At 39.4% G+C, this 13,331-nt stretch overlaps 1 protein-coding gene and 2 long non-coding RNA genes across 3 annotated transcripts in view; all 3 read right to left on the reverse strand.

Annotated features, from left to right (window-relative positions):
• The window catches only part of LOC123481615, a 5,174-nt gene extending 1,909 nt beyond the window's left edge, over positions 1–3,265 (reverse strand). The window contains exons 1-3 of the mRNA XM_045206306.1: positions 3,230–3,265; positions 2,872–2,931; positions 2,560–2,606 (exon numbers count right to left, since the gene is read on the reverse strand). Coding sequence (XP_045062241.1) covers positions 2,560–2,606; positions 2,872–2,931; positions 3,230–3,265 — 143 coding nt within the window. The remainder of the gene's footprint in view (positions 1–2,559; positions 2,607–2,871; positions 2,932–3,229) is intronic.
• A 2,021-nt stretch (positions 3,266–5,286) lies between these two features.
• Positions 5,287–5,955, reverse strand: LOC121562160. Its single transcript, XR_006657227.1, has 4 exons — positions 5,916–5,955; positions 5,706–5,786; positions 5,505–5,585; positions 5,287–5,324 (listed from the first exon to the last, which is right to left on the reverse strand). It is a non-coding gene; the product is annotated as an uncharacterized LOC121562160 (long non-coding RNA).
• A 208-nt stretch (positions 5,956–6,163) lies between these two features.
• LOC121547046 lies at positions 6,164–7,143 on the reverse strand. The gene is made up of 3 exons (XR_006657228.1): positions 6,877–7,143; positions 6,374–6,439; positions 6,164–6,253 (listed from the first exon to the last, which is right to left on the reverse strand). It is a non-coding gene; the product is annotated as an uncharacterized LOC121547046 (long non-coding RNA).
• Positions 7,144–13,331: the final 6,188 nt, after the last annotated feature.

Consider the following 13,331-nt stretch of genomic DNA (forward strand, 5'->3'; position numbering starts at 1 on the left):
TTAGTAACACATGTGCAACATAAGGAGATAAAGCATACATCAATGCCATGATATGAAGTTATCCTCTTATGTTAGCCTATGTTACAACTACAGGATTCAGACAGACCATACCAATGTAGGACCTTCATTTGATCACTCTTTTGTTGCTGAGAATTTTCCTGCACGGCAGGAAATTAAACTTATAGTGTATTTTAGTTTTAAAAAGGCTTTTAAAGTTTGTAATTTTCACTTTGAAATGTCAGACTGATTTGCCCAAAAAATCTATCAACCCCTACAAAAATGAAAATTATAATCCACATAATAATTCATATTTGCTGTTGCTGCAGGATTATTTCCCTGCTGTAGCACACTGGCTTAAAGTAGACCCTTTCCTGCAGTCAAATGACCAACTCGCCCTCTAGTGGCCTCATGGGTGTAATGATATTAATCTTTTTCATAATTTCATAGTTAATCAAAATGATTTTTAATAATGCAGAAAATCTGGTTTTTCTATGTCAAACGGTTTTGTTATATTTCAGTCTTTTGTGATGTACAGTACCAGTCAACGTTTGGACACACCTACTCATTCAAGGGTTTTTCTTTATTTTTACTATTTTCTACATTGTAGAATAACAGTGAAGACATCAAAACTATGAAATAACACATATGGAATCATGTACTAACCAAAAAAGTGTTAAACAAATCAAAATATATTTTCGATTTTAGATTCTTCAAAGTAGCCACCCTTTGCCTTGATGACAGCTTTGCACACTCTTGGCATGCTCTCAACCAGCTTCACATGGAATGCTTTTCCAACAGTCTTGAAGGAGTTCCCACATATGCTGTGCACTTATTGGCTGCTTTTCCTTCACTCTGCGCTCCAACTCATCCCAAACCATCTCAATTGGGTTGAGGTCGGGTGATTGTGGAGGCCAGGTCATCTGATGCAGCACTCATCACCCTCCATCTTGGTCAAATAGCCCTTACAGAGCCTGGAGGTGTGCTGGGTCATTGTCCTGTTGAAAAAACAAATGATAATCCCACTAAGCGCAAACCATATGGGATGGCGTATCGCTGCAGAATGCTGTGGTAGCCATGCTGGTTAAGTGTGCCTTGAATTCTAAATAAATCAAAGACAGTGTCACCAGCAAAGCACCCCCACACCATCACACCTCCTCCTCCATGCTTCACAGTGGGAACTATTCATGCGGAGATCATCCGTTCACCAACTCTGCATCTCACAAAGACACGGCGGTTGGAACCAAAAAATCTCAAATTTGAACTAATCAGACCAAAGGACAGATTTCTACCAGTCTAATGTCCATTGCTCATATTTCTTGGCCCAAGCAAGTCTCTTCTTCTTATTGGTGTCCTTTAGTAGTGGTTTCTTTGCAGCAATTCGACCATGAAGGCCTGATTCATGCAGTCTCCTCTGAACAGTTGATGTTGAGATGTGTCTGTTACTTGAACTTCGTGAAGCATTTATTTGGGCTGCAATCTGAGGTGCAGTTAACTCTAATGAACTTATCCTCTGCAGCAGAAGTAACTCTGGGTCTTCCTTTTCTGTGACGGTCCTCCTGAGAGCCAGTTTCATCATAGTGCTTGATGGTTTTTGCGACTGCACTTGAAGAAACTTTAAAAGTTCTTGAAATGTTCCAGATTGACTGACCTTCATGTCTAAAAGTAATGATGGACTGTCGTTTCTCTTTACTTATTTGAGCTGTTCTTGCCATAATATGGACTTGGTCTTTTACTAAATAGGGCTATCTTCTGTATACCATTCCTACCTTGTCACAACACAACTGATTGGCTCAAACGCATTAAGAAGGAAAGAAATTCCACAAATTAACTTATAAGTAGGCACACCTGTTAATTGAAATGCATTCCAGGTGACTACCTCATGAAGCTGGTTGAGAGAATGCCATGAGTGTGAAAAGCTGTCCTCAAGGCAAAGGGGTGGCTACTTTGAAAAATCTCAAAAGTGAAATTTTTTGATTTGTTTAACACTTTATTTGTTACTACATGATTCCATATGTGTTATTTCATAGTTTTTAGGTATTCACTATTATTCTACAACAGGGTTCTTCAATTCCGGTCCTGGAGGGCCGAAACACCTCTGTTTTTCATCCTCTCCTTCTAATCAGGGGCTAATTCAGACCTGGGACACCAGGTGAGTGCAATTAACTACCAGGTAGAAATAAAAAAGAAGTGTTTCGGCCCTCCAGGACCGGAATTGAAGAAACCTGTTCTACAATATAGATTTTTTATATTTTTTAAACCTGGAATGAGTAGGTGTGTCCAAACTTTTGACTGGTACTGTATAGAAAGTGTTTCAACTCTATATCTGACATGGTAAAGGTGTCTTCTTTTTTTAAGACCATATCCATATGTGTGAAATGTATACTTTTCCTTCAAAGTAGATTTGTTTAAGACTATTAAGAAACACACTGTGTGACCCTGATCTAGCCCACTGCAGTAAAAGGGTTATTAAGGTCCTACTTCTGTATTAGTACAATATTGGGCAGATTATTTCCAAAGCAAATGTTTTTACTATAGATGAACACATTAAAGCAAACTCACCACAGCTGGGGCACATCTGCAACATTATTTTGCTCCTCCACAAACTCCTAAAGCAGACATCACATTAACATCAACTCTACTAAACTGCATTTCACCTGCAACATCAACTAAAGCAGACAAAACATTCAGTGACATCATAACAATACTTTCATCTTGACCTAAAAACTTGACCCTTGACAGACATTACAAACCTGTCGATACCAAAACATTGTGTTTTGAACACAATGACACTTAGACACACACCTGTACACACAAGTACAAATGTCAGTAAAACAAAGAAAAAAGTGCTATTGACTGTAGAAAGAGTTTTACGTGAGGAGTGCTGTCAGGGGTCTGGTCCTGGTCCTGGGTGGAGTGGTAAGGTGGAGGGGACTGGGAGGGGAATCGGAAGGGGAAAGGGGGGAGGGGGAGGGGGAGAATCCTGGGGGAACTGGTGAGAGGAGCCAGAGAACGGTTCATGAGGGGTGGTGATGATGTCAGAGGTGGAGAACTGATACGACGTCATCTCATCCCCTCTCCTGGAACCCCTCCACTGTGGTGGAGATATCCACCTGCTGTTTAACACACAACATGTGACACTGTAAGCCCAACATTGAAAACCAAGCAATATTAAAAACCCCTCAACCAAACACTGAAATAAATCCTAGCACAGAGAAACAACGAGTTATACCTGGGCATCCTCATAATAGGTGAACTCAGACCTCATCTTGACAAGGCAGGACCTGAGTCCATAGATCCTTCTACCAAGGAACTAAAAATGAGGATAGAAATTCAAATGTCTCATTTCATTTTCTGTCAACATTTATTGAAACAGGTAAATGGACATTTGCCACTTCCCATTTTTGGGGGTGAAAAAGTGTTTGACTGTACCTTAATACCAGTCAGCTCCTTGTTGGTGAGGACAACCTGGACAAGACCCTTTAAAAGAGACACAGGGAAACATTACATTTCATCCAGGAAATATAAGTAGCCCTATATTGTGTGCATCATTTGACACAAATCAGGTGCATTTGAGATGAAAGATCAGTTGAGAATCTCTCACCCATGGGTCCAGGATTTTTTCCTGAATGACTCTGCTCCACCACAGCTGTTTCTCCACTCCCTCACAATGCACAGGTTATGCAAGTCCTCTTCATTTTGCTAAAAGAAAAAACGCCTTCAGTCTGCAGACCTTTCTCTATATTTTAACTATAGATTTCTATATCATTTGGCAGGCGAAGTTTTGACTATCATTACTGGCAGTGATATAACAACTTTCCCCTACGTTTCAATTAGGGCCAGACATACAAAAGAAACCCCAGAGACAAATGGGAGTTAAAATATACAGGTGTGTTCATTAGTGTTAAGAATATGTCTGAAGTACCTGCACTCGTCCATAATGGATCTTCCAGTAATGGAAATGAAACGAACCCCAGTTCCCAGCCAGCTGCAACTTCTCATAGGGAAAACGAGAGTCTTCACTATTTGGCTGAAAAAACAAAAGACATCCCCTAATTTCAGAGGTTTCTCTGTGATTAATAAAAAACACAATTGTGGAGATAGAGGACATGTTAATGTGTGTACTATTACTAATACTCTATGACTGTCTAATAATGTGAATGGCTACCTGTGAATGGCTATCTAAAGGTGCTGACAGTTCGTCAAGCACTAGCCTCCCCACTTCAGTGAGGTGAAAGGTAGGCTCCTCAGTAACCAATTTGGAAGTCTGTGAAAAGAAGAAGGAATAGGGTAAAGCCATCAAATTAAGGAAATTCTCCCTATAAGATCAGATGAGCTTTGGTTAATAATGTGAATGGTTACCTGTGTGTTTAACACTGCCAGCTCTCTCATCAGAATTCTCCCAGCACGGGTGAGATAGTAGACTGGTTTGGGCTTGGAGATGAAGAAGACGGAATATGTTTACAGACATGTTCATTATATTGTTTTATAGAAAACTAGTGACTTGATGTTAATGTTTAATATCCTCTAAAGACCAGAGAGTATCAGAATGGATAGACTTACAGAGACAGGAACATACAAGGGTCCAGACCAAGGGATTAAAGCCAGACAGGGCCACTGCCCAACCTCCTCATCACATACTAAGGAAAAAGACAGGATCAATTTAAGAGTCAGTTTGAATGAGAGACTGGTATAGAAGTGACAGACTGGTATAGGGAGGATCGCAAGAGGAGGCCACTGCAAAGATAGATTCTAAGACAATTGGCAGTTGAACTACACAGGTCTGTGTTTAAAGGTTAAGGAAACCTATGAGGTACCTGCATATGAATGGCTACCTGTTCATTTTGAGAAGACAGTTCCTCCCATACCATCCTCCTAGCTGGGAGTGAAACAGATGAAAATAGGCTGCTCCATCGTGAAAATCTGGTAAAAATAAGGGAACAGCTTTTAAAGACATCAAAGTATTCAACTATCAAAGTGGATACTGAAGGTTAATTATCCCTATAAGATCAGATGAGCATTGGTTAATAATCTGCATGGATACCTGTGTGTTTAACACTGCCAGCTCTCTCACCAGCATCCTCCCAGCATGGGTAAGGTAATATGTTGACAGCAGTTTGACAGGCTATAAAAAAAAAGGGGATATGGTTACAGAAATGTATTTCCATACAGGTTTTTTTCTTCAGAAAACGTTATGTTTATGTTTAAGCCCCTAAAGACCAGAGAGTATCAGAATGGATGGACTTACAGCGCTTGGAAACCCACAGAGGTCCAGACCAAGGGATTAAAGCCAGACAGGGCTGCTGCCGAACCTCCTCATCCACATACTAAGGAACAAGACAGGATCCATTTAAGAGTCAGTTTGAATGATACACTGGTATAGGAGTGAAAGACTGGTATAGGGAGGATTGCAAGAGGAGGCCACTGCAATGATAATAGTTGAAACACACAGGTCTGAGTTACAAATGTTAAGAACATGTCTAAAGTACCTGCATGTGAATGGCTACCTCTTCAGGCTGAGAAAACTGTTCATCCCATACCATCGTGCCAGCATGAGAGATGAAAATGTGTTGCTCATTCATGAAAATCTGTAAGAAAATTAGGGAATAGGTTTAAGGACATCAAAGTATCCCACTACCATAGTGGATACTGAATGTAATCCTGCCTATTAGATCAGATTAGCTTTGTCCAATAATCTGCATGGTTACCTGTGGGTTTAACACTGCCAGCTCTCTCACCAGCATCCTCCCAGCATGGGTAAGGTAATAAGTTGGCTGCAGTGTTACAGACTATTAGAAAAATAGGAAATATATTTACAGACATGTATTTCTATATTGTTCTTTAGAAAACGTCATGTTTATGTTTAAGTTACATAAACCAGTCTAAAGACCAGAGAGTATCAGAATGGATGGACTTACAGCGCTTGAAACCCACAGAGGTCCAGACCAAGGGATTAAAGCCAGACAGGGCTGCTGCCGAACCTCCTCATCCACATACTAAGGAACAAGACAGGATCAATTTAAGAGTCAGTTTGAATGATACACTGGTATAGGAGTGAAAGACTGGTATAGGGGGGATTGCAAGAGAGGCCACTGCAATGATAATAGTTGAAACACACAGGTCTGAGTTATAAATGTTAAGAACATGTCTAAAGTACCTGCATGTGAATGGCTACCTCTTCAGGCTGAGAAAACAGTTCATCCCATACCATCGTGCCAGCATGAGAGATGAAAATGTGTTGCTCATTCATGAAAATCTGTAAGAAAATTAGGGAATAGGTTTAAGTACATCAAAGTATCCCACTACCATAGTGGATACTGAAGGTAATCCTGCCTATTATATCAGATTAGCTTAGTCCAATAATCTGCATGGTTACCTGTGTGTTTAACACTGCCAGCTCTCTCACCAGCATCCTCCCAGCATGGGTAAGGTAATAAGTTGGCTGCAGTTATAAAAAATAGGGAATATGTTTACAGAAATGTATTTCCATATTGTTCTTCAGAAAACGTATTGTTTATGTTTAAGTTACATAAACTAGTCTTAAAACTAGAGATGATCAGTATCGTTGGATTTACAGAGCTGGGAACCCACAGAGGTCCAGACCAAGGGATTAAAGCCAGACAGGGCCGCTGCCAACCTCCTCATCTACAAACTAAGGATCAATTTTCGAGTGAGTAAAATTACAGTTTGAATGTCCGATTGTTATTGAACCAATCCTGCTACAGAAGCAGTATTGTTATAGCCTGGTTGCCAGTCTGTTTCAGCTTTCTGCCCACAACCTTATTGGATTGTTATGCAAATATCATATTGCCACGATGGAATTGGCAAGAGAGTAGAAACAGACCGGTACTCAGACTATTGATAGGCCTACATTATTACCTGAACAAGGACTGGGTCCTCCTGGTCCAGGGTGGGCTCATGATCTTTATGAATAAACAATAAAGGATAATTTTCTCTAAGTTTAAGAAATACTGCAAGACACCAGACATCTGTCCATGTAGTTAGGCTGATCTTATATTTTATTTGTATTTTATATTGTGTGATATCACATTGTATTTATGTGTCTGCATAATGTACCAATATGTTCAATTAAACCTAAAGCAAAGGTTTGGTTTCAGAGGAGCATGTTCGTTTGTTGTTGTTAATAGTGGAATTCCATAGCATCTAGGGCTACACTATAAAAAAATATCAAATCTCCTCTGGGCTTTGCTAGCCATCATCATGTCATTATTTGAGTCCTAAAATGGCACCATATTCCCTATTTAGTGAACTACTATTGACCAGAGCCTTTTGACCATATAACTATTGGCCCTGGTAAAAAATAGGGAATAGGGTATAGGGTGCCATTTGGGACTCAAATGATGACATGATGATGGCTAAATATAGTTTCAGTCCGTACTATAAACAGTATGTATTGCTATTTAGACATAGTAAAATCTGTAAATTTACCCTCCTCAACCGTGACAACACGGTACACGCTCTCCACCGTGGCCGGTTCATCCTCACCGACGCCGTAATATTTTCTATAAAAGTAGACAGCCGAACCGGTCGCAAGCACCAGGCCAGCTGCACACGAAGCGGCCGCTCGCGGAGGAATCTCAGCGTGGTCGCTGTCAACAAAGTACTGAATGTAGGCCTACTCATTATCGCCCTTCATACTGCAGTGATTTTGACCGAGTTCAAAACCATCTGACACGTTCTTAGAATTACAGGTTTTTATAGGGAACCATTAATACGTCAAATGCTTCCATACATCATGGTTGGCAATGTCACAATGGGATGAACATGTTTACCAAACTGATTAAAAATCACTCAACAGTGATATCAATTCAGTTGAATTTTGGAGATGATTTGGGAGTTTATAAAATGGTGAACTATGAACCATGGTTTAGAGAGCAGTAGGAGTAGAATAATTTAGGAATATACATATGGCTCTAAGTAGGAGTAGAAGAAGGGACTGCGCCACTATGCACAGTGCGCTCTCCATGGTTCTGAAAAGGAACGTTCGTTCCTGCGTTCATCAGCTCCCTGATGTTCTAGGCCGAGCCCACTCACTGAACCACTCTCACTTTCACTTTCAAGTGTGTCAAAGCGTTCAACAAACATGCATGGAACTCAAACACAATTCAAATAGTTGTTTTTATTTTTTATCAGCTGAGATAGCCTACTCTTCTCATCTCTCTTGGCACTTCTGCTCTGCTGGTTAAACAGTATCTGAACGTTTTTACAGTTGATTGATAATTTGGATAATTCATATTTATAATGTAGACCTAGTATCCCACGTTTCATAACATAACCCTAATCCTAAAATAGACTAAAATAGAAACCCTAGGCGAGCACACAAGCTCTGGCTGTATAGCCGGCAACAATAAGAAATCCAAAGAGGGTGGATGTTGAGGAAAACCAGTAGACCAACACAAATCCTCTTCAGGAGAGAAAACGAATTAGAGGCTAAAAGACAGAAAATGCCAGACAATAGAAATCTAATGCGTATGTTACGGCTGGTTAGGGTTTTAATTAGGAAGGACTCCCACAAAGATATTGTCTCTCTAAAAAACTGTAGGATACATATTGGTGGTCAAAGGGTCGAAGCATGGGGACGTGCCTTCCCGTTCGGGGAGGCAGTATAGTGATCCTCGCTAATAAGGGCCAGTGAGCCACAAGACAATTCTCATTAAGTTGGTTTACCCTGTTGGCGCAATGCGTAGGCTGCTTGTCTTTCGCGCCAGTGACCTGGGTTCGCTTCCCCGACCCTCCTTTAGCCACAACATTTTAAGAAAGGGACATCTTCATGACCAACAATCTAAAAAGGTTGGTCGGTCTGGAAAATTAGAAACTTCCAGCAGGCATTGACAGTCGTCACTCTGACCAAAAGGAATCAAGACAGTTATCACTCTGACCAAAGGGAATCAAGGCAGGTTGAGGAATAAAGGTGGTTGGATTATATAGCTACATTGGTGGTATGGTTCCAAAAGTGCTGGTGATAAAATTACCATAGGCTATTACTGGCATACACATTTCAAAACAAAACAAAAATCCTATGTATGGAGTTTTGGAAACGTTGTTAAACCAAACAGTCTGTACTCTATTGCACAAAGTTTGATGTCCCTATTGATAAAATGGCATGTTACTCTAATTTGTCAGATGTGTTACAGTTTACAATAGGCTACTTACTATACCTTCATCCTTTATCAAAGCATTCCATTGCTAGTATAATCTCCACAAGCAAGGGTGCTGATTCTGCCGCAGGAGGGGGTGGAGGGATAGTGTTGATTTTCAACCACCAGAGCCTCCACTGCAATACCTCTGTTGTTTCTAAATAATGATGCTAATCTTTGCTGTGAGAACAAGGAGTCCGCTTACACTGTACTTTGATTATAAAGGTTTATTTATATCACAAGATTTCAGCGTAAGTTTACAGACATCTGCAGGCATCTGGAGAACAACGACCCAAAATAATATGTTGTTCTGTCCTCCTTTGTCTCAACCAAGTATTTATAATCTTTACCATGATATGGGTGGTTTCCCCTAGAGACCAATCCCATGACTCCACACAACAGACTTCCTCTGTTTTATGGGGGTGGCCCTATAAAACTGCTCCCCAGATGCTTCCCTAAGCTGAATCAACATCCTCCAAGATACCATTTGCAAACGTTAGCAAAGTCATAAATTCCTTAGACACCACATATTTCCCCCTTCGAGACTAATTAAGTCTAGAAAACAAAAAAGAATAGGATTATGACAAATAACAATTTCTCTTATTGAGTATCTTTAACAATAAACCAAAACACATTTTTCTATGGAGTGTAAATACATTTCTATGAAATATGAGCAAATCTTTATGGAGCGTGAGAGCGAAAAACCTGTCTGGCAGCTTTCTTTCCAAATATCCATCAATCAATCAAGACAGTAAAATTCTCTCACGGCCCTCTGCCCCAGGCAACCACCTAAGTACTCCAGATCAATTCATAAATCTTTATCAATGCATTTTAAACTATGATGCAATTTGAATACACATGAAAGCCTCAGCAAACAAAATACAATCAAAAATGTCCACATTCAGGCTGGACGACCCATCGGACCCTCCTGTGGATTCTCTCAATCCCTGCCTAGACCCAATATCCCTAAGCATCCACGAAATAAATAAAAACATCTGAGATCCCCACATGTACCCAATAACAACAAATATCATTCTACAAAAATTAATACAGAAAGAATATGACACAAATTATGTATTACACATGCAAATATGTCTATATATCATTGCAGACACTGGAATGTAGTCCACTACACTTCATCTCCTCAGCAGTGTCGACTTCCAATGCAACGTCGATGATGGAATCTGAACATTTCCACACCTTCCTTGTTCCACTTCCTCCAGTCCATTCATATTGTCCCTTCATATTGTCCATGTTTGAGTATTTGAATCCCCTCTACACATTCCCCCATATGCTTCTGGAAGAAAAGAAAAGACCAAACAGTATCTTTTGCAAAACAACACATTCAAATTAAACATCACTATCAACTAAAAATGATATATAAAATGATATATAAAATGAATCTCATACCATTTCCCCCCTTTGATTCATCACAAAATACTAAAATCACCATAATATTTAAAAACGTGAAAAAATTATCGGATATTCAAAATTGATATCTTCCATCAATACTCCTTTGAGTCTTGACAGAAGGTTAAACCCTCTTATCGTTTCATTTGCAAAACCCTTCAAATTATAGGTAATATTATCTATGTTATCTTCCCAAATTTTACACCATACCATGGAAAAAGTCCCCACTTCTCTCCTAGACTTATCCTCCAATGGTAGCTTCAGACTATGAAATTCCTCTCTGTCCCTTTTCACCCTATTTCCAAACCTAGACTCAGATTTATCAGTGTCCTGTGCTTCCCCTCTTTTAATGGTAAAAACCTCATATGGAAGCTTCCAACGTCGACATGTAACAACATCCTTTCCATCCATAGGGTAAGAATATATTCTTTCTCACCACAAACCCCAGATGTTTCTAAAATTCCCAATAGCCACATTACAATGCAAAAGCTGATCTTTCACCATCAAAGTCCTGCTCTTCTTACTAAATGAAACATCAAAGGTGACATTATATTTCTCATTACTAACCTTATGTTCATGCTTACCCAAAGTCATCATATAATCATCACCATCTGATATTCCCCTAAACATAATCTTTCCATCATATGTTTTATTTTAACAAAAACAGTTTTTAGCCCTCACTGGTTTCACCTCCAATGCTTCATGAAGCGCTGTTAACTGATTTTCCTTCCCATCTAACAAATTCACATAGGGTAATTCATTTAACCAAGAACACTTAAACCTAGGCCTAAACAAATGCTTCGACAACGACATTATTGTATCTGTTAATGATTGTTGCTGATACAACAGCCATGATAAAGCATAAGATTGACACATACTTTATAGAGGTTGAGCTACCTTCTCTAAGATTCAACCCCATGTTCCTAGTGCTGGAATTCTCAACAGACATGGACCCTCAAGATTCCTCACTGATCCTACAGTATGAATTAACTGCTGGAACCAAAGATTCCTACCTGCCCATCCATCTTTAATTTCCAAACAGAAGAATTAAATCCAAATGCCTTCCATTTAGTTTCTCTCTTCCCTAACGAACAGTATTGATCAGATATATCTTCTTGTCTTCCATCAAAATCAAACAACTCATCCTATACCTCCATGATAGTATTCTCCCTAATCTTCCCTCTAACATTATTCAAAATAAGTTAGCAATCACTCATAACCCTCTTCCACTTCATATCGTTGTACAAAATATACGTCCTTTCACTAGGTGACACAGCTTCTACTTCTGGTCCTCATAGCAACACTTCTTCTCCATAATTATCTCTCCACATGAGAGGAATATCACCTCTACACATTCCTTCTCTCACATCTACAAGGAAGATGAGTTGTACCACCCATCCTAACCCTAATGACAGTCTTTTCCTCTAAAATTGGTGCTGGAGCGATTGGCTCCCTTGTAATCAAATGTGATATATTTATAGCTTTAATAACTATCAATGTCGAAAGAGTTGAATTGCTTCTCACCGTTGCTATAATAGGCTTAAGTGTTAATGTCATTGTTGTTGAGCCATCTATTTTCCCTAAAGCTTTGAACTCTTTACTTGTATTTCCATCTATCACCACTAGTGTCACTACATTAACTCTCAGTCCCAACTCTAATCCCTCACTTTCAAACTGTTGATTGTAAAAAATACATTTATAATCACCTTGATCTTCCTGCTGGGAATCGTAAATATAGATACAGCAATCATCCTCAATCTTCATTCTTCTCTTATCATTCAACAACTCATACTTTCTCAATGCAACTGCTCCTAACAGATCTAAACTCCTGCCATATCTATCTTCCCACTGAACTCTAAATTTCCCTTCACCACTGTTCTCTCTCGTGCACTTACATTGAAGCTGAGCTGACCGTCCTAGAGTTCCTTCAACCCTAGTTTTCTTAACTTTTTAGTCTGACTTTTCTTCTAACTTTTCAAAAACCATTTCACTGATTTATCCACAAATTCCTTTCCCACTAATTTGAGGATATGTGATCGGGAAGTCCCCACCTGCTTATGACTTCTTTACACACAGACTTGGCAAACGACTGAGCATCTTTTAGCTTAGTTTGAAATCTTATTCCCCTCTTGGTGTAGGAATGTAACCAAGAATAACAGTCACCCCCTGTAAACATTACTTTTCAGACAGATTGTGCACCTTCCTATGATATAGTCAATCTGTTCAAGCAAATATTATTCCCAAAAACCCTACTCCTTTTTACTATTGTCGTATATGATGAATGGTGGCAATTATTGCTGTCAACAAAGGAGTCGGCTCATACTGAACATTGATCATAAGGTTTATTCAGACCACAAGCTTCAGCATGAGTAACAGACTTGCAGGGTCTGGAGAGCAGTGTCCTCCAATTCTAATGGCTGCTCTAACGTCTCATCGTTTAACCCCTATTTATAAACACTGATGCCCCCTCTTCTGGCCAATCACCAGTCTCCCCTGTCTACAACCCACCCCCTGTCTGTGGTATGTGGTATTACACCTAAAACATTCCCTCTTGATACTACCATAAACAACATTCTATTTCTTCATGAAAAACATTTAACAAAGGCATAATCTTCAGATACTATATTCCCCCCTTTCGAGACGAACTAAACGTCTCGAAACCACAACAGAATAGGATTATGACTAGTAACAACTTATCTTATTAAGTATCTTTAACCTTAAACCAAAACATTCTCCTCTAGAGTGTAAATACCTTTCTTATGAAAT

The sequence above is a fragment of the Coregonus clupeaformis genome, chromosome 22, assembly GCF_020615455.1.
Source record: "Coregonus clupeaformis isolate EN_2021a chromosome 22, ASM2061545v1, whole genome shotgun sequence".
In the NCBI taxonomy this organism is placed as follows: domain Eukaryota; kingdom Metazoa; phylum Chordata; class Actinopteri; order Salmoniformes; family Salmonidae; genus Coregonus; species Coregonus clupeaformis.